General features: G+C 39.8%; 1 protein-coding gene across 2 annotated transcripts; it reads left to right on the top strand.

Annotated features, from left to right (window-relative positions):
• Positions 1-372: 372 nt before the first annotated feature.
• LOC121958363 (SAP30-binding protein-like) lies at positions 373-19,987 on the top strand. 2 transcript variants are annotated; one of them, XM_042507251.1, is made up of 10 exons: positions 373-489; positions 1,323-1,429; positions 3,178-3,222; positions 5,521-5,560; positions 13,222-13,310; positions 16,177-16,268; positions 17,658-17,770; positions 17,844-17,902; positions 18,567-18,657; positions 19,207-19,987. In XM_042507251.1, exons 1-10 carry the CDS (start codon positions 396-398, stop codon positions 19,386-19,388), a joined length of 912 nt encoding a protein of 303 aa, XP_042363185.1. In that variant the 5' UTR covers positions 373-395; the 3' UTR covers positions 19,389-19,987. The 2 variants fall into 2 exon arrangements, with proteins under 2 accessions (XP_042363185.1, XP_042363184.1); XM_042507250.1 differs by having other exon boundaries at positions 19,204-19,987.
• The last annotated feature ends 1,313 nt before the right edge of the window (positions 19,988-21,300 follow it).

Genomic DNA, 21,300 nt, shown 5'->3' with positions numbered 1-21,300 from the left:
GTCATGATAGCCTACAAACATAAAAAAAACACCTTCTGATAAATAAATTAAAGTCCCTTGGGCTTCTGAAATGGCATTTTCTTCCTCTTTTTATTCTTCCCAGTGGTTGTCAAAGCATTGAACTTAGTTGCTTATATAATTTTAGTGTTTTGGCTCTAGCTATAATGTCAGCATTGAAATGTAAAACTTAAAATTATTCTTATTTATTGATAATGGTCATATTAAAAGAATAAACCTCTCCTTGTTGTGAAGCCACAGACTGTAAGTGGGGTTTTCATCTCAGTCAAATGAACACAAGGACAACATTACCCAGTGCTACCTTAGTGTGACGTAATACAACTTCCTCGACGTTTATTACTGTGCGACCGGGCGTTTATGCGACGTACAGAGCAGCAATGGCGAGCGGTAAAAAGAGTGCCCTGCTTTCCTCTTTGGCAGACTATGGAGACGATTCAGAGCCCGACTCTGACCCCGAACCAGAGGAGACAGGTGATGATATCACATTTAATATTTCCGTCCTTGTATTGAGGCTAAAAACGCTGTGTGTTGCTGTGCGAGTCTCTCCCCGGCTGTTCATGTGGTAGCTAACGTTAGCTCGTAGCTAACATGGCTAGTTTACGGACAACGTCCAATATTCAAGACGTGTTTGTAAACAATATGAATAAAGAAAACACGAACCTACAAAGTTCGTTCATATAAAGTTTTTTAGCAGGTTATTGATGGATTTGTTTTGGTGTAGGTGCTCCCTGGCATTTATGAAACGCGAAGGTCTCAAGAGAGACTGTAATGTAATGTTTTTTGGAATTATTTTGAAATCATGAGTTATTTTCACCGTGTCTAGTAAATTAATATTGCAATTTAAAAAAAATAGAGAATGGGTTTGTGTCTTCCTTTAGCCTTGATACAGTTCGTGTGGCAAGGCAGCTTTATTTGTATAGCATATTTCATACAAAGTGCTTCACAGAGCAATAATACATAAAAACAGTAACCATACATATCTCCAATAAAGGAGTAAAGACATAAGATATATAAGGCAAAATCAATCACTAAATATTTTTTGAAATTTTAAATTAAAATCACCATCAAAAATAGTAATTGGTAATACAAATTGGTGCAGTTTCTTTCGAAAACATTGGGAAATTAAAATGATCATAATAATATTTTAAAGATCTGTACAGAAGAAATCTCCTGTGTTCTGTCGTCTTCTTTACACCACCGTAGTTCCATCTTATTTCAGTATCAGCTGCCTGAGATGCTGTTTACCTGTCGTAGTTATCTATGTGTTGACCCTGTGCCTCTCTGTCTCTTGTAATTGTCACTAGGGGGGCATGGAGGTCTGGTCTACAGCTATGGGGATGATGACCTGAACCGAACTGAGGAAGGTGATGACAAGGTGTCTGGAGATGAAGACAGCAGAGAAAGCAACTCGGTCAGTATTTGAACTAAAAACTTTACAAAACGTGAACTTCTTACTGTGAGGAACATGACGTCCTCTAGGTTTAATATCTGTTGACCATTCAGTTGGATTCCACTGATATTTGGCTATTAAGTGACAGAAAAAACTAAACACAAGGTGTGCTGTTAGAAGATATAGTGCCTTTTGACATATTCATGATTGGATCTAATGCGAGTCTTGTGTGAAATCTGAAGGAGGAGGCTGACAGGAATGCATCAAAGCTTTTCTTTGTGGCAGCAGCTGTGAAATCTCTGTTTTTGCAATTTGTATTCATCAAACAGCATCAGTACATGTTGGGTGCGCTGCTGAAGGGGGACAGAGGTCTTGTCACCACATGTCTCATGACATCATACCCTGTTATTTTAGTACTAGCACTGCAAAGTCTTGCCGTAAATACTGTCAAGTTTTGGTTTTAGCTTTTTTTCAACCCAGTGGTTATTTCAGTACGTCATGTGCCATTTGTTTAACCCTTTGAGACCTGAGCAAAATGGCTGTCAATTCTTCTTAAAATATGGGGAAAAGGCAATGAGCAGCGGAAGAAGACATGATCCAAACATTTTCAAGAAATTAGTTAAAAGTACTAGAAAATTACCTGGAGATCAGTAAATATATATATTGAATTTGAAAAAAGAAAATGACTGGGAAAAAGTGCTTAAAAATTATAATATTTCTCTACCATAATTTTAAATAAATTATAATCATTTTAAATATTTTCCCTAGCTTGTCTTTTTTCCCCGAACTTTTTTTAAAAAATTTATTTATTTTTTATAAAACATTCATTATATTGTAAGGTGGTCCTAATATTTTCACTCCATCATGTACATAAATAACTTAAGCAGAATATAAAAAACATTTATATAACACAAATTGATCCTTTAAAACCTGGAGCAACGTCACTTTTTTGGGCTGCTCTCAGATGCCTTTCGAAAGTATTTTAACCTTTGAACCTTGAGCCAATTGGTGCAATTTCTTTCAAAAACATGGTAAAAAAGTGAGGAGCACCTTGTCAAGAAATGTTCTATGAATATCAAGAATTTAATAAATTTAGAAAACAAACATTTTTTTTAACAGCTAGGCAAAACTGTTTAGAATTATCATGATAACATATTTAAAATTGTGGTACAGAAATATTATAATTTTTTAGGCACTTTGACCTGGTGGTTTCTTTCTAAAAAAAGCAGTATTTACTTATTTTCAGGTAATTCGTTTTGTTATTTTAACAAATTTCTTGCACATTTTTGGATCATGTCTTCTTTCGTTGCTCATTGACTTCTTCCCAACAGCTAGGGAAAACTATATAACTTCCATCATTGATAATTTAAAATTATTTTTAGAATTCTTATAATTTTAAGGTGTTTTCCCCAGCGCATTTCATGTTTTTTTTTCAATATTTTAAACAAATTTTCAGGTTATTTTCTTGTACTGTTTACCAATTTCTTCTTGCTAATTTTTCTGGTCATTCCTTTTTTGTGTCTCATTGCCCTCTTCCTATATTTTCGAAAGAACTCAAGCCAAGTTGCTCAGGTTTCAGGGGATTAAAATGTCGAACAGGTTTCACAAAATGTTTGAAATGTTCCTTTCACAAAGTCTTTGTAGTACTGCAACAAGTGTAAAAACATCTGATCAGTTTTGCAGTCCTTCGCTGGGTGCTGGTTCCCCCTCCTGCTCTAATCTCTTTTGATCCTGACGGTGTTAACCTTTTGCATTTTTGTTTTTCATAGGAAATGGACGAATCTGACGAGGGGAGGGACGCAGATGATGTTGAGGTATTTGAACACCCACATGGTGTGGGATGGATTGGATTTGGAAAAGGATCTCATTTGTTTTGTGACTAACCCAAACGGATGTTGTACAGGGATATTTATAGCCGTTATCAACATGCTATGAAGGAGCATGTTCACTAGATGGTGCTGTGGGTTTAAAAATGTCAGGTGAATCCTCAAATGAGGCACTTGATGGAGGTAAAACGAGGTCAGTGTGCTCAAAATATGATCAGAGTTGCTTCTGAGGTAAAAGAGCTCAACCCACAGTGTTGTTTTTCAGAGCACACTGCTTGGACCTGCACACCACACTAACCCCACCCTGCTCTGTGTGTGTGTGTGTGTGTGTGTGTGTGTGTGTGTGTGTGTGTGTGTGTGTGTGTGTGTGTGTGTGTGTGTGTGTGTGTGTGAGGGCAAACCCTGTGAGCTGGACAGCTTGCCAGCTTCCTGCTGTGCTGTTTGGTACAGGTCAGTGAGGTGAGAATGAGTCACAAGCCTAACAAGCAGCAACGATACGAGACAGAGTATGTCTGCTCTGTCTGAGGCTTTTGTTTTACAATCTAACTTTGATTGTTCCGCTTCTTTATTCCACAGTAGAAGTGGAGATAACAGTAATTATGCGTCATGATGTCATTTCCCAATAATACATGAACCAACATGTGGAGCAGCATTCCCATGGAAGAGAAACATTTTCAGGGAATTCGAGGACAATGTTTTTTTTACTTTGGAAAAAAATCTACTTATTACGTTGACTAGTTTTTACAAAGCCAGCAGGTTGACTGACACCTGGGATATGTATCGCGGCCTGTAGCATCAGAACACACTGATCATTTTTGGCCTTGTGTTTTGGTTCAGATTTATTAGCTGGCAGGATCTTATCTTTTGGCTGTGAATTACACTTGGTGTTTTGATACAGTTTGTGCTAGCTGTAGATAAGAAGGTCACCACACAATACTTGGCCCTTATTTAGGGCAATTTAATACTCTGAAATGTCGCTGTGCTCGGATACTTTAGGAAAGAGCTTTGTTGCACATTTATTATTTATGTGGTGTAGCAAGATTTTAATTGGCTCTAAATCAGTTTAAACATTTATGTTTGGAGGATTGTCTGCTGGATTGCAGGTAGTGGTGTGATTTCAGGGCTCAGGCCAGCAGGTCTTTGTGAAGTGTTTGTCTTTTGGGGACCAAAATGTCCCCAGAAGCACACTGCACAGAAAAAAAAAAAACGACTGTTCGCCTTGAAGCAGTCTCAGTCGACTGAGAGTCTCTGACTGATATTTTGACTCTCCGACTTTCAAGGGGCAGCACAAACACACACTTCCCGCACTGCAGTGACACAGACGTGGTTGAAAATCAACAGAGTACCTCTTTCACATCTGCAGTGATGCATTTAACAGTTATTCCTGACATGGACTGGGCTTTGCAAAGGCTTATATTTGTACTAGGCGACTACTTTTAAATTCCTTTTTTCAGAAAAACCGAAACTTACAGCTCCAGTGCTGCAGTTGTCAGGCCTAGTGTGACCTCTGACCTTCCTGTGAATGGCGGCCAAATGTGAAAAAAAGCTTCAGATGTGGATCAGTGAGCTCAAGAGTATTTGATTGGCTCTGTCTCAAATAGCAGGTGCCATTTATTAACTTTTTTGGGGGTTGGATATCTGCCAACGCACTCTGCTGTCCATCCATGTATTTCTGTCCTCCTCCTCCTCCTCCTCCTCCTCCTCCTCCTCCTCCTCCTCGTGATTTGGCCAACTTCGGGACAATTCTTTGATGTCTCAGTGCAGTTGCTAGGTGACGACATGATGCCCGTGAATAACAGCACTGTTCCTTTGTGCCGAACCTGTGTTATGCCCACAGAGCTGGCACAACAGGCAGCATATTTTAGAGGCTGTACAAGACTCCTCCTCCTGCCGAGCTCGGGCATTCACTGGAAACTGCCCAGATTTACTACTCTGGTTTCTGTTACTTCTGAGAAACTATTCTCCTGTCAGCTCCTTTTCTGTGCAGTGTTGCATTAGCGTCTGTGATTTGTAGGTTTCAGGTACAAGTGGAATGAGCTTTTGTTTCCAGCTCCACATCTTTCACAATAACTCTCAGTTCACCTCACCAAGCCACCTGTAATCCCCTGTAATGAACTATATTCATGCTGGGAACATGGTTTAATAATAATATCTACCACCGGTGCTGTTAATGATTCCCTTCACTAAGGGTTGATGAATGCCTCTTCCTGTCAAAAGGAGCCCTAAATATCATCTGTATCTCTCTGTTTCTCTCTTCTCCCCCCCCCTTCCCTCTTCTTTTTACAGATCTCAGAAATGGAAAAGAAGGACCCCAATGAGCTAGTTGGTGAGCACACACACACATACAGAGTACAGACACACACATATACTGTGTAACTCTTGAGGATAATGCTTGTTGTCAGTATATCCCATTAAAAAAAAAACCCCAAAACCAACAACAAATTGATCCCACAGACAAGTATTGTGTATGTGTGTATATCCAAAGTCTAATAGATATCATCCTCTGTGTCATAGAGCTCCACTGTTGTCCAAAAACACATCAATGAGCAGCATTGTTGCACTGGCTGACATGGTCGTTCATTGAAATGAACATCAGCACTGTAGTTTATTTTGAGTAAATAGGCGTTTTTTGACTAGGGAGGTTTTTCATAGGTCTAAGAATCAGAATCCCTCTTTTACGATAGTAGTTCTAAGAGCGCCATTTTGAGGGACTTTTTTTTTTTAGCTCCACTCTCCCGGCGCAAGAGAAACTATGAATGACACAAGTGTATGGTGATTGGTCAGACATATGAGCCAATGCACTAATGGCAGCCACCATTTTTAAATGCTGTTTTATTAGAGCTGGTCATTTACCTTAAACTTGCAGCTCCCAAGCAAGCTGCCACCTATGATGTTTTTTTTTCAGTGAAATAAGGAGGCATCTTGTAAATGATTCCTCTAATTCCTGTAAACAGAAACAGGGTATCTAACAAGAGTTCAGCTCTGATCAGAGCACTGCTGTTGCCTGCAAGCAGTCAGGACACCTCTTTCGTTGTCTTGAAATCCAAAATATGGACATATTGGTGCAGTTTTATTATTCTTAAGAGACTAATGCCGGGGTCACACTGGATGTGGAAGGGCTGCTTGCTTTCGGGGCCCATGTTGAGCAATCAGACTCCTGACACGCTGCAGCCCTGAGCTCCGCAGCAGGCTTACGATCCAGAAGATATTTTCAGTGTCTGGTCTATTTCTTCTGCGAACCGTGAGCAAATCTGGCAGGAAAACTACTAAATACTCTATTATGAACGCTATGAAGTATGTATTAGATCTGATATACAAGATCTGATCATGATAAAGGCAACCAGTGCTTCCACAGTGCTTGTCAGTTGTGACTTTACAGAGAAAGAGAGACAGTGGACACACAGAGACAGACAATTGTAGAAACACACAGCCAGAGACACACAAGCAAGCAGGGACACAGAGACAGGGACAGAACTCTCCATGTGGTTAGAAAAGAGCAATTAGTAATTAGCAATTAGCGACTAGTAAACAAACGTGTGCAGCTTTGCCCCTCTCTCCACTTTCTGTTGCCATTGCTCAGCCGGCCTGTCCGACACTAGTGGCTTTGTAAATCTATTTATAAAAAAATGTAATATTACAATACAGGTTGGATTGATCACCGTGACGCCATCAGCACAGGTTGCTGATGGAGGCTATTTTTTAATTTGCCCCAGAATGTGTCATAATGACAAATGCCAGTTTGCAAAAAATTGATCCTGTTTAAGCTTCTACATTGGACCAGACTTGCAAAACTAGAAATCGACCCAGCTCCACATTCTATATGTTATTAGAAAACTGAAAATGGCCCAAATAGATTCACTGTTTATTCTTTTTTTTTTGGAAAGTGTTCTGGAAACTAAAGTGTCCAGCTTTTTTAAGAAATGACTAAACCTAAAGTCGGTGATGACAAAAAGAACTATGTAGAATGTATATGCATGTATAATAAAACAGATTTATAGAGGGATACAGTGTTAGAGTCAGACTTGGGTGTTGGTGCAGTAAATCTATGAATCACTAACTAGCCCAAGGTGACGTATAAAAGCCTCTTTGTCCACTGGCTGACAGATGGGTTATGACCCAGGGTGCTGGCAGTGGTTAGTGAGTAATAACTGACCTGCACAGGTGTGTAAATGAGCATCAGATCAAACAGGATATGAGTGATACAGGGAGCGGCCTTTCACACACCAGTCTGATAAACACCATAAATGTTTGGCTTCACACTCTGCTGTTGATGATGACAGATTATGCAATGCAGGATTTATTTAATCCCTCATCCATCATTTGACTGCAAACTATCCTCAGAAAACTGTACATATAATAATGTGTTGCAATAAGGGTGTAGAACTGATTATAATAATTAAAATAATGTGACTGTTGAATGATCCTCAGAGAGAAATTATTTTATTTTGAAAGGATTGTCTAAGTAGGAGACGATTTATTCAGTTTGGTAGTTTTGAAACTGAATTAATGTGAAATTCTCTTAGCAGCCTTGCATCTTGTTATTGTATTCTAAAAGTGCCCTTAAGTACTTTGCAAAATTGCAAAAAATGTGAAACCCTGTGTAAAATGTAAACAAAAACAGAATGCAATGACTTGCATGGTAGCTTGCACATCTGTGAAGACACCATGAGGTTTTGGAGCAACATATGCTGCCATTCAGATGACATTTCTTTCGTGGTAATATATTCAGTTTCAATTTTAAATTTGCCTTTGCAAAATAAAAAACCTTGTATGTTGTTAACCATCATTTTGTGCTTTATTTTAGCAGATCAGGCACCGTTTAGGCACCGGTACTGTTTTAAAAGCACTGTTTTGGCACTGGTAACATGTTGTTTGGCATCAAATTCAAAATGAGTGCTTTTAAAGTTTTCAAATTAAATATATTATCTTTGGACTGTGTTCAATTGAATATAGGTTTATCTATATTCAATTGATTTATAAAAGATTTGCAAACCATTGTATTTTGTTTTATTTAGACTTCTGTTTTATAACTTCATCTACAAATCCATCCATGGACTGCTGCCAACATATTTATCCTCCTGTATGTCCAGCAAACAGTGCAGTGATAGCCTACACTCCCAGGCCTTTATCACCTTCAGTGTTCCCTCAGTACGTACAGAGCTCGACAAAAAGGCATTTTCTTACTCTGCTCATTCAACCTGGAGCACGCTACAGCGCCACACATTTTCTGAAGTTGTCCAGCTTGATCCCACTAGGGGATCAGAAACTTATTTTAAGGGCACTGGAAAAAGCATTTTTGTATCTCAGTATTTTTAATCTGCTTCTACCTGACATTTAAAGAAAATGTTTTAAGTACTGTAGTAATAAGTTTGTCTGTCTGTAACCAATTGTTGTTATATTGTATGTTGTCTGAAACAGGTTTCTCTTGAGAATGAAAGTTAAGTAAATAAGTGAAAAATTTGTTTTTGGAATTGGGCTTGTAAGGCACCTCCCTCTGGACCTCCTCCAACACGCTCCATTGGGACAGACAGCAGTAGCTGAGTGAACTTAGTGGCTTCTGTCCACAAATTAACTCCCTCCATCATCACCACTTCCACTCTTCTGGTTTGCTGCAGCCATAAAAAGAAAACTCATAGGAAAGAGAAATGCACCAGAGCAATTTTTAGTTTTCAAAACAGCCACCATCACTATCAGTGCAGTGTAGTGGCCGGGCGTGACTCACAGCCGGGACACTTGACATTACTGCAGCAGAGCTTGGCTCCTCAAACTCGTCTTGTCAGTAAATGTCACAGTGGGTCTGGCAAAAGGCCTCCCATCAGCAGGCTGAAGACAGTTCTTTGTCTGTTCACTGAAGAGACAGACATTGTCCGTCCGTCCAAAAAGACCCTTAGGGCACAGATTGTGACTCTGTCTGTTTTGTCGGGAGGACAGATGGCAATTTTGTTGCGGAATATAATCTATTCTCTGTCTCTTTATATCTCTGTGTCCTTCCTGACAGTACTGAGAATATGCCTCTAATAATGAGCTGAATTATAAACAGGGATATTTATTACACATGTTTTGATTTATTCCTTTGCTTCTGAGGAGGCTGCGGTGTTTATATTAGAGTTTGTCCAACAAGGCTACAAAATTATCATCTAAATCTTCTGTTGTCTAGCGCAGATTAGCAGGCTTTCACTATGCTAAACCCCTGTTGCAGCTACGCTGTGTAATTGTCTGTGACAGTGTGTGTGCATGTGTGTGTCTTTGAGAGAGTTAAGTGAAATACCGAGCCACCACCTAATGCCTGTGACTCACCAGACTTGCCTTGTCAAGTTTTTTATCGTTGGAGACTACAGTATGTTCTGTGTTTTAAAATACGGGGTATTCAGGCTAGTTACATGCATGAGACTATATATCTTCATGTAGCTGTATACTTGGCAGCTTTTTGCCGTCAAAAAATGTGTGTGAACCTTCACACATGCATGCTTTGCGTTACTTGTGTGTCTAAGGCAACACCCTGCCTGTCGTTTGCCTCGGTGGGGGAGGTAGAGCCATATCAGCGGTAAAACAGAAGGATCAGGGTGGGGTTCTGCTTCTCTGAACTTTCCAGACAAAAGGGAGCTCAGGGTGGCAAGTCACTATCTCCACATGTGGATTTATGGTCCTACATGAGCAGCAGACTGAGGAAAACATCAAAGATACTGAAGGGAAGGACTGCTGGAAAGAGTGTGTCAGTGTAAGACGGCATCCCGTCTGCACACAAACACTTCAAAGTTCAGCTCTGGCTCAGTCCCATAGGCAGGGATCGCTTCACTGTGGACCTGCAGTGTTTATGTCAACAGACAGATATTGTAGCCAGCATAGACAGACATACACACAGACAGACATGCAGAGCTACTGAACCTGTTTTTGGACAGAAGTGTTGGACCAAACAATGGCAACAACATCAATAGTTTCAGCAAGTAAAAGAACCAGAATGAAAAATACATTTCTGTCAATCAACTGCAACAAAAGAACAAAGTTCAGTTTAGTGGTCGACCAGTGATTGTTTTTTCAGTTTTTACAGATTAGTAGCAGTTATTGAGACAGATAACCAACATTTGTAACCGACATGCATATACAATAAAAATGAAAATCTTTCTATCAACATTTAGAATTTGGAATATAACAAACTCCAACCCAAAACCTTGTTTAAATACCTTTAGAGAATGTTTACTCAAAACTGAAATGTTACACACGATATACAGCAAAAGTCAAGTTACACTTTAAATTAAAAAAATGAATAAATCAAAACATCTCCCTGAGGTTTTACAAAGTAAAAGTTCCTCCCGTGCGAACACTTTCTTTGGACTTTTTAATTAAGTTATTTTATCTGCAATCATTAAGCTAAAACGCAGACACAGATAATCAGCAAAATGCCAAATATCGACCCCAATAATTGGCCAGGCTAATAATCTGTCAACCATTAATGCAGGTCATGGACACATGGTCTGAGCTCAAAAACACCTAAGTAAAACACCAAAAATTAGCAAAAAAAAAATCTTTCAATATTTCAGACGTTTTTTACACTTGGGGAAGGTGAAAGAGTTTGCGTGTCAATGAAAAGGTAAATGCAACTAAGTGCAATAACCGATTCAATGAATAAATGATCCACAATTAAACCGGAGGGGCCAGGGGCTCTTTTAATTTGTCATCTCCTTGCACTCTTTGTTCTGCAGACTTTTGACTTAAGAATTAGCTTATCTCACCCTCTCTCATACATTGATCTGATTTGATCAGTTCTGATTTGATGGACAAATGATTTATCCACCCCAGGAGTCACAAACTGCTGCTTATGGAAAAAAAAGTCATGGAAACTTCACAGACCCGCAAAAAACTTAGAGAAGGGGATGCAGAATGATACATGGGCATAAACGCACTTTTAAAAGAAAGGGGGGGAAAAGCAAAAGTTCTGTCATCTGCTACTGCCACACATACACTCTACTTCTGTGGAAAACGCTGTATTGGAATCTGCCTTAAAAATACTTTATTTCAACAAAACACTTAAAACACAAAAATCTCCCGGACACATCTCATCACAGATAGATGATAATGTAAAAGTATGCTACTGTGGAATTTTTTCTCTTGTATTTTAATTGGTGAAGTTTTCACTAAGGCTAAGATAAAATACAGCACTTCAGAAAATGATCTTCTCATGTCCCGTCATGTCTCTACATATCAACGATCTGTGTAGCATGTCAGCAGTGAGCTCTTGCATTTACACGTGTGCACATACACACGCGTACACACAGCTCACAGGTCGCAGCGCTTCTTCAGAGTGTGATTGACGGCGCTGAACGACTGTAAAGACTATCTGTCTGATAGGGATGTAGAGTGACACTGAAGAATGCCTGGCCTGCAGTCAGAAAAAGCAGAGGGAGACAAGTCGAGCAGGGAGAGCAAAACAAGGGATGGGTCCAAAGGGAGGGAAGGAGGGAGGGAGGGGAGAGGAGCCGCCCTTCTCCTTACAAGCCCCAACAACAGCCATTCCCTGCCTGGGACGTGCACTCCTCATACCAAATTGCCCTATAAAACCCACTGGCATACACTTCGCTGAACAACAAGATGCTTAGGAATTCACCAGCAATGTATCACACAGTGAACCTTTGTCTGACTAACTCCAGTGCATATTCATATCCCACCTTCCTGCTCATTTGTCATCTGCTAATTCGATTTGCTTTTCCCTCACTGCGTTTGCGTAACGATGGTTTCTTATTATGCTAGGGCAGTGTATAATATTCCATATCTTCCTGACATTTCAGCAGGGTATACAATATATGATGATGTAAGTGTGAGGCTTCACCCCTCCCCCCACCTGACATAGAGTCCTTTTTTCAGACTAATAAATACACATTAAAAACCCACAAAATGTTTGGAAAGTAATATTACTGCAGTCATTTTTGATATTCGACAGTTTTAATTCAACTTTCTCTTGTTCACTGAAGACTGATGAGACTTAATTACCTTGTTAGCTCATCATAAAACACTTCATTTAAATTTGATAGAAACAAAGCAAAACTCACCCAAACTGTCTTGGTTACACTTGCCAGTAACCTAGTTTTTTAAGTCCACTGTTCTTTTCATTGACTGTATATAAAGATGGACAACATGACAGCTCCCCCAAAGTGTAGCTTTTCAATCTCAATCACCCCCTGGTATCTGCCTGCATCATATATCATAAAGCCCACCCCTCCATGTTAGTGAATGAGACATAGGCCAAACAAAAATCTTAAAGTTCAGGCCAAATAATTTTTCCCAGAGATGGTTTTTGTCCCTGAAGGTAGTTCTCAACACCCTGATGTTTGTTCAAATGATCATTTTTATGATAAGTGTGGTGTTAATAGCTGTGACAGCAATTCCATATGCTTGTATTCAATGGGGCTGCTTGCAGTTGGTTGGACAGGTGTTTTGGTGGGAACTCCCTCACCGCGGATATCGCTTTAGCACAGACTCCGGCTCTGAATGACGTCACCAGCCACTGATAGCAGCGGCCATATCTGGGATATTTTAGCTTCACTTAAGCATAGGGGGGGGAATGGGGTGTGTGTTGTCCATCTTTATTTACAGTCTATGGCTCTAAAAATTACCACCTGGGGTTTGGTCGAAATAAATCCTACATTCACCAACTTAGATGTAAAAAAGCATGCCATTGTTCCCCACATTCTCTTGTTGCTAGATGCTGGCTTTTTACAGTCCTGTAACTTATCCCTCCGCCGTTAGCTGTTGTAGTCTCTTTCATCTCAGCTGTCTATTCCACCAGTAAAGAGCAGCTCCTGTATGTATAACAGTGTCAAAAAACATACCTTTGAGATTTTCAAATACACTGGTATACCATAAAATACCATGATACTGACCAAGCATGTGTTTTAGTGTTTTCCTTATTCATGTAAAAACATGTAAAAGAAGGAAAGCAACTAATGTGAAATCATACAAGCACTCATGTTTATGATACTCTCTTTTTGCCAGCTCTATTCTCAGAGAAGGTGAGGAACATGTCCCCCGATGAGATCAGGATCCCCCCCGAGCCTCCTGGACGCTGCTCGAGCCAACTGCAGGTAGATACGCCTTCACTGTTATATGGTGTTATAAAACCACATAACTTTCTCTGCAAAGCTTTTCTTTTCTGGTTATTCAAACACACTGCTGCTGTCATCTCATGCAAGCAGCTTTTATATCACCACTAAGGCCACATTTATGTCTGCTAATCAGACCAGAGGAGAGGGTGTGTGGATATAACTGGGGTTGTGGGTTTTTTTTTTAGAGCTTGAGAAAATAGTCCTGGGGCCATGTGTTGTGTGTTTTAACATGTCTAGATTTTTTAATGTGTTATTGTGGAAACTTTCTGTTATTAAATTTGAAGATAAAGTGTTGCCACTGGCTCTTAAAGGAAGATGTTTTTTTTCTTAAGCAGACTCACAGTCTGGGTCTAGGTTTAGAGTTAGGAGTTTGAGATGCAAGAGTCAAAATTCAGAGTGTTTGGGGCTATAAGCTAGTCATCTTGGCGTTGATGCAGTCAAAATAACCTGCTCTCCACGCCAAGTGAATAATTTAGAAGTTTCCCTCGTTCCCCCAAGGGTTAGAAAAGAAATCTGGTGGCTACATAAATCCTAAGACTCACCCCTGTAATTAAACCAGCACACAGTGTCATCTTCTATCAATTTAGCATCACCAGCACTGCTCTCTCTCTGCCTTGCTGCTGTGCGTTTGGTGGGTCTAACTGCAATAAGGTTTGTTCTGCGAGGAGCCGAGGCACGTCAGGACACACAGCTGACTTAGTAAGCATACAGCTCAGCAAATATCGCCGCTGGGCTGACATTCCCCCACCCATCAGATGAACAGCTAATGATTCACCTTCACCACCTCAGCCTGGATATCCCTGCCCTAAAGTCACAGAGGAACAGCTCCACACGAATGCCTAGACTGTGTTTCTGACAGTTCATTTCACCATTTGCTGGAATATATCCACTTAATGAACAGTTTGTGTTTTGCAATCGTGACCCGACCTTGAGGTATGAACGTCCCGCTGCCTGCCAGAATTCGTGAGCTCAAGCCATCAGTGAGCTTCAGATTTGTTCGCCAAAAAAACGACAAAGCACCCTTTACATTCAACTGATAATGGGTTGGGCACTCTTTACATCTAGACCGATACCTCAAGTTTGACACTGGTACGCAATTACAGTAGTACCTTTCTCTTTCTGTAAGAACAAAAAAAATATGTTTTTAACAAGATGCAGTCAGAAAGCAGTTTTGCTCTTCTGCTCTTTTCCAAACACACACTAAGTGTCTGTCTGCGTGCATGTCTTCTTCTCTGTCTTGCTCTGTGTTTAGACCCATCTGACAAACTTGTACCTAATTAAAAAAAAACACAATAACAAACAGCAATGATACTAACCTGTCCCTAAAACAGAACAGAAAGGTAAACAGACTAGATAGACTAATACTAGCTGTGCTTCACTGATAGTTTTGGCTCTCTGGGAAGCTGATGGTGCTCTGTGGCCGCCCTCCGGGCTTCCTGGCTTACAGTAGCTCTGCCCGGTGTTGTCGTCTTGGTGCTTTGAGGTGTTTCTGCCTCCGGTTGAATCTAGTTAGAGAAATAAAAAAGAAGTAACCATACTGTTTTCATTGGCCTCCATGATGCTCTCTACTGTTAACTAATCCTGAGCATTTGTGGCATTGAACGTGACACACCAGGAAAACAACAGAAAGACATACTCATCGCTGTCAATGGGAAAGGAAACTATCAGCTATTTTTTTATATTTTTTCCTGCATTTAAAAAAACCCACATATACACTCTTATTTAGGTGGAAAATGACATAACAGTCAATAGTAGTTTTAGAGATTAGTTGATTATAAGAAGCATGCAATGCAGGAGAAGACTGCTAGCAACCTAATTTAGACGTGAACAAACACTTTGGTTTTGCATAATTACATAGGAATGTCACCAACGATTTTGCTAAAAGATGTCTAAGCTTTTTTTTACATTTTTTATTTTTTAATAACGGCTGAGCCAAACAAACTGAAAACAAAAGCTACGCTGAGACACATTTTGTTGTTATCACTGCCTGAGCTTCTCATATGCTTTCTGTCAGCATTTCAGTGTAGGCAGGGCTCCTCCATATACACACACACACACACACACACACACACACACACACACTCTCTCTCTCTCTCTCTCTCTCTCTCTCTCTCTCTCTCTCTCTCTCTCTCACACTCACACTCACACACACAGACGCACGTGCACACACACACACACACACACACACACTTGTTTATATTTTACTTAAGACTATTATTTTTTTCTGCCATATTCTAAATCCAATGTCTGAATATTCCTGAGAAATACATGATCATTCAGTGTTGCTTTTTGTAGGGTGTACTTGCATTATTTTGCTATAATATTATTGTTATTGTTAGTGGCAATAAAACTGTCTGAAAATGACAATAATACCACCAAAAGTAATTATCGTGACAGGCCTACAAAATTTTATCCAGCTGAGAGTGGTGTCAGATCAGAAAACACTCATTTTAGGTTATTACAGAAGACAGGGACAAAGGAGTAATAGCTTCTCATTTTTTGCAGCGTCCCCGTCTTCCATATTGTTCCATGTCAGTCCTCATTTATCATTTTGGCTGCCCTGGCTACATCTGCCAGCTCCTTGTGGCTCAGTTGAACCTGGTTGTCAAATATTTCCCAAAAGCATCAGAAACGTACGATACAATAGCCCCATTCACACTGACCCTCGCTCAGGCCAGAGCCAGTCATATATAGGTTTTGTTTATTTGATGACATTGACAGCGTGTTCTGCCAAATGTAGGAGTTTGAAGTGAGCTGAGTTGAAGTAGAGGTGTAGATCTTGTTACACTGAGAGAGGAGGTGGCTTCTGCTCACGTCCTTCATTGATTTGTTTGTTTTGTAACAGGACAAGATCCACAAGCTGTATGAGAGGAAGCTCCACGGAGATTTTGACACAAACAGCCACATCCAGAAAAAGAAAGAATTTAGAAACCCAAGGTATGCAGCACCACTAAAGAAAACAACACACACGTGTACACAACACACACGGTGCGATTTCAGCCCGTTCTCATTCTGAGGTGATCAAACATTGCTGATATGACAATGCTTTTGGTGTACAATCCCCACTGCAAAAGCCACCTTTTTATGTCCGCACGCTATGCCCCTGGATGGCGTCAGCCTCATACGCGGATGGTGGGGTCACTTGAGAACGTTGCTGGACAGAACCCTGTTGCGTGCACACAATACACCACAGAACGGCATCAGGTTGAACTGCCGCTGTTAATGGTATAAATAGTACAAGAGTGCCTATGGGGTGGCAGATGGGTCAAACAAACCCCGGACTTTCATGTGGGAGTACAGCATTTGCTTCCAGTCTAAATGTGATGCTTCCTTTAATCGATCAAAATTATTTATATAGCACCTTTCAAAGAAGTCAAAGTCAGTTCAAAGTGCTCTACAGTTTGATTGAAGAAATAAAAACGAGAAAAAGCAAAAATGGATCTTAAAAAAAGATCTTAATAAACAGAATAAATATGACCCATAAAATTGTGATAGTAAGACGGTACATAAAAGCCAGACTAAAAAGATCTGCTTTTAATTTAAAAGTATCAATATTTGCAGCTCCTCTCAGATCCTCCAGTAGATTTTTTTTCCAGTGCTTCAGAGCAGAATGGCTAAAAAGCAGAATCACCAAATGTAGTTCTACTTTTTGAACAGCTAAAAAGAGGAGTCAGGGGATCTGAGAGGCCTTGAGAGCATCTCTGAGATGTAGTCTGGTGCAAGGCCATGCAGTTCCTTATAAACTAACACCAGAATTTTAAAATTCAATGTGAAAACTAAACAGGCATCCAGTGTAGAGTTCTTAAAACAGGCGTAATGTGTGCTCTCCGTCTGGTCTCAGTAAGAATTTGTGCTGCAGAATTCTGAATTAGATGCAGCTGATTAATTGTACTCTTTGGTAGACAAGAAAGGAGAGCGTTACAGTAGTCCAGCCTGCTAGTTATAAAAGCGTGCATTAGTCTCTCTATTGCTCAGAGGGGCTATTGTATCTTCCCCTAATTCTAACCATCCGTGCCAGCATATGCGTTTCTTGACTTCGCGGCTTTTGTTGGCATGTGCTTGTGTTGTCTAAACATAACCACGTGCCGCTTCATCCCACCATGTGTGTTTGTTGACATCATCCCGTAATGTCAACAGCAGATGCAGAAGGATAACTAAAACATAATATGTAGACGCAGAAGTCCACTGCAAAGCAGCAACATGTGACGATTTGTGATGAGAATGTGTTGGCTATTTACACAATACCAGATACACTTAATAAGATTATTCATTTTCTCTGCCTATGAAAAGCATCTTATTTTTTTTTTTTTTTTCTTTGCTTTCTAGCATTTACGAGAAGCTCATTCAGTTCTGCAGTATAGATGAACTGGGAACTAACTACCCAAAAGATATGTTTGATCCACATGGCTGGTCAGAGGACTCTTACTATGAAGCTCTAGGTAAGGGAATGCACATCTTCATATTTTTACATTTTTGTTTGAAAAACTCAAAACTTGCATTTTATCGTTCCAGCCAAAGCCCAGAAAGTGGAGATGGACAAACTGGAGAAAGCCAAAAAGGAGCGGACCAAGGTAAGACTAACAACAAAACAGAGAGGATTTTTCAGCTGTCAGTTCTCCGCTCTGTCTGCGTCAGGGGCAAGTCTCCACCAGCTGCACTTAATTTCTTTCTTTCTTTACGTCCTTCATCAGACACACGCAGAAATCAGTGCTGCCAAGTTCAGCTCTCGTAACTGCGGCTCGGGCCCAGCCCAGTGAGGCTTTCACAGCTGAGCCGTGCCCATACGTGTTCTTCACTGTTTTTCACATCTTCAGTCGCAGTGCACTTTAAAAAAACACCTGAGTGTGTCTTTCTTTGCCAGCTATTTTTTGCTGTGGCTGGATTATGCTGAATAATCATTCAGAGGTGAGCTGTGCTGCTATGATCAGCAGCAGCATCACTCCAGCAGCTGCACCTCGGTTACAAAGTGGACTTGAATGAACATGTGGCGTGCAGGAGCCGCTTTGTGGTTCTCTGCTGGGAAATGTCAGTGGTATGCAGGCTACGGATAAGATGAGTAAAATTTTGATGTGAGAATGAGACACAGAAAGAGTATTGTTCTTCCCCTTGATCAGAAGTACAGTTTCTGTTGATGTGTCCTTAAGAAAGGCACTTCTCTTCTGTGAGCAGCAGCAGCAGAAGATGTGGTTTTTTAATTCAAAACAGTTAGAAATCAGCATGCAAATGTTTTCACAGATTGAGTTTGTTACGGGGACCAAGAAGGGCACCAACCCCTCCAGCACAGCGGCCTCCACCACCAGCAGCACCACCACCACCACAGCCACAGGTAAACATCCAGCACCACAGCACCGCACAGATGAAGCTCTTTCTCAGAGATGCACCTCGCTACATTAAAGTCCTGATTATTGTGTTATCAAAGCCACATGGAATCTGCACTTGCACAATGAAGACAGCACCTTCGCAGATTTTTCTGCAGATTTAATTTTTTTTTCATCTTAAATTAATATTGTCTATGTCAATAAATTCAACAGATTTTTATTCTAGATTACAGCAAGGGCTGACTGTGGAGGGAGGACTATGAGGCACTTTGGTGCACTTTATTCTGTTAACTCAAGCTGAACACACTGCATTTTAAACAGTAGTATATTTATTATCATGTTTTTTTATTTTTTTTGTCACACCACATGGCTTTTATTCTGCACTTTAATATCAATTTATTTAATTTTAATTTATATAAATATTTGTTTATACCCTTATTATATTTTGTATACCTCTTTTATTGTTTGTTTTTTTTTAAAAAAGTTTTTTATGTCTGGTTCCATCCACTTGCCCATCCATCTATCTGTCTAAAAACTGTGTTTCCTCTCATTAGCAGAGGCCCAGAAGAGGAAAAGCAAGTGGGACTCTGCGATCCCTGTGACCCTCGCCCAGCCCACTCTCATCACCACCACCACCGCCACCCTGCCCGCTGTCGTCTCGGTCACAACCACCGCCAGCGGCACCAAGACCACCGTCATATCTGCAGTGGGCACCATCCTAAAGAAGGCGAAGCAGTGAGCACACAGAAACACGCTCGTCTGTAAGTGTGAGTGAAACTGGAAGAGCTGCGATGTCCTGTGCTCATTATATATGTAAGAAGACGCAGAGAGAGGACGAATGAACTGACAGACGTTCTTTAGGTGTCCATTTTTAGACCCCACCTACAGATACCCTCTGCTTCACATGGACGAAAGACTTTACTGCCTTCTATCTCTGGGATTCTATCTGCACTGTTGCATCATAAAGCCAAAATCGGTTTGGCAAAACACTCAAAAAATCCCGATTGTGTGATGCATGCAGATCTAATGCTGATGAAACATTTCAGTCATTCGTTTTTTTTTTATGTTGCCAACAGTTGTTAGTCTAAATCACAACAAGAGCATGACAATGTTTGAATAAAGTATCCTGAGAGACCTTGTACAAATATCTAAAATATGTGTATTTTTCTATCCATAGTGTTCATGCCTCCTGTAGCAGCTGTGTGTTATAGCTCGACATTTGTATCATCTTGTTTTTTTCAGCCTTTTCGTTTTCTTCATTGGCATATTGAGCAAATCTAAGGTAAGATTTTACACTTGTACATATGGTGAATAAATGCATCAGATGTTGCCTTTTCACTTGGTTTGTTGTGTTGTTGTTTTTGTCATCTCCACAAACTGTTTACATCTTTGTCTTTCACTGTGGAAATGAAAGGACACTGGGAACAGGCTCTATTGACTGCAGGCACTGGCCTGAAACTGGCCTGAAGAATCTTTGGCTCTCTCTCTCTCTTTGACACCCACAAACGCGCACAAAGTATTTCTGTCTTTTCTCTCCGGGAATGCATGTGTGCTCCAGGTGGAGTTTTGACTTGTGCTCTTCCTCACCTCAGTCTCCACATCTGACATCTATCGGGGAGTGTACTTCTAAAGCACCACTTGGGGTTAAAGTTGACAGTGTGAGTTGGCCAAAGTTCCCCACTGACTCGTGGCCAAGTGAAAACCATTATTAAAAAAGCCCCTCCCAGCTGTTTACTGTTACAAGCTGCAAATATTTTTTCATAACCTTTTACACTGTTAGATAGTGGATGTGGGTGCAGTCTTTTAACTCTTAGAAACCTGAGAAAATTTGCTTGATTTTATTTCAATAATGTAAAAAAGGCAATGAGTGACTTCGGATGAAATGACCCAAAAATAAGCAAGAAATTAATAAACAGTAAAAGAAAATAAAAATAATAAAAGAAAGCATTTTATTATATTTTTACATATAATTAAAAAAATAAATAAATAAAGTAGGAAAACAAACAATAACGAACGAACAATGAAATACTCTGGGGAAAGTGGTTAAAAAATTGTAATAATTCTAACATAATTTTAAATACTTCCCTATAATAATGATAGTTATAAATATAGTTTTACCTTAGTTTTTTTCTTACCAATTTGGTCACTGCCTTTTTTCTCATTGTGAAACTGTACAAAGTGCAAGAAATACACCTAAAAATGTGCACCTTTAAATGAAAAAAATTGGGGACAAAAAAAACAAGGGTATCATCTGAAAAAAGGGTTTAAAAAATAATTTAAAAAAATTCTGTAAGATATTTTTAGATATAGATTTAGGACATTTTTCCTGAGCTTTTCAAAAAATAATTTCTTAAATGTATTAATTCCTTACAAATTATGTGTCTCACTACCTTTTTTCTATGTATTCAAAAGAAAACAAGGCACTTTGCCTGGGGTTCGAAGGTTTAAATACTTGTGCAGACGTCAGTTGGTTAACTAAACACTAGAAATATTCAGAGATGACTTTCCTGTGTTCAAATTGTATTCATCTTCTTAATCATCTTCAAGCCTAACGCTGTATTCCCAGTGATAACTTTGTCATGTAAAAGATAAATGATGCCCAAAAAAGAAACTCCATTAATATTAATATTAATAATTTACTTCTTTCTATT

This window comes from Plectropomus leopardus, chromosome 19 (genome assembly GCF_008729295.1).
Source record: "Plectropomus leopardus isolate mb chromosome 19, YSFRI_Pleo_2.0, whole genome shotgun sequence".
NCBI lineage: Eukaryota > Metazoa > Chordata > Actinopteri > Perciformes > Serranidae > Plectropomus > Plectropomus leopardus.
Note: the sequence above shows the minus strand (reverse complement) of the source record. Positions and strands in the feature narration are given on the sequence as shown.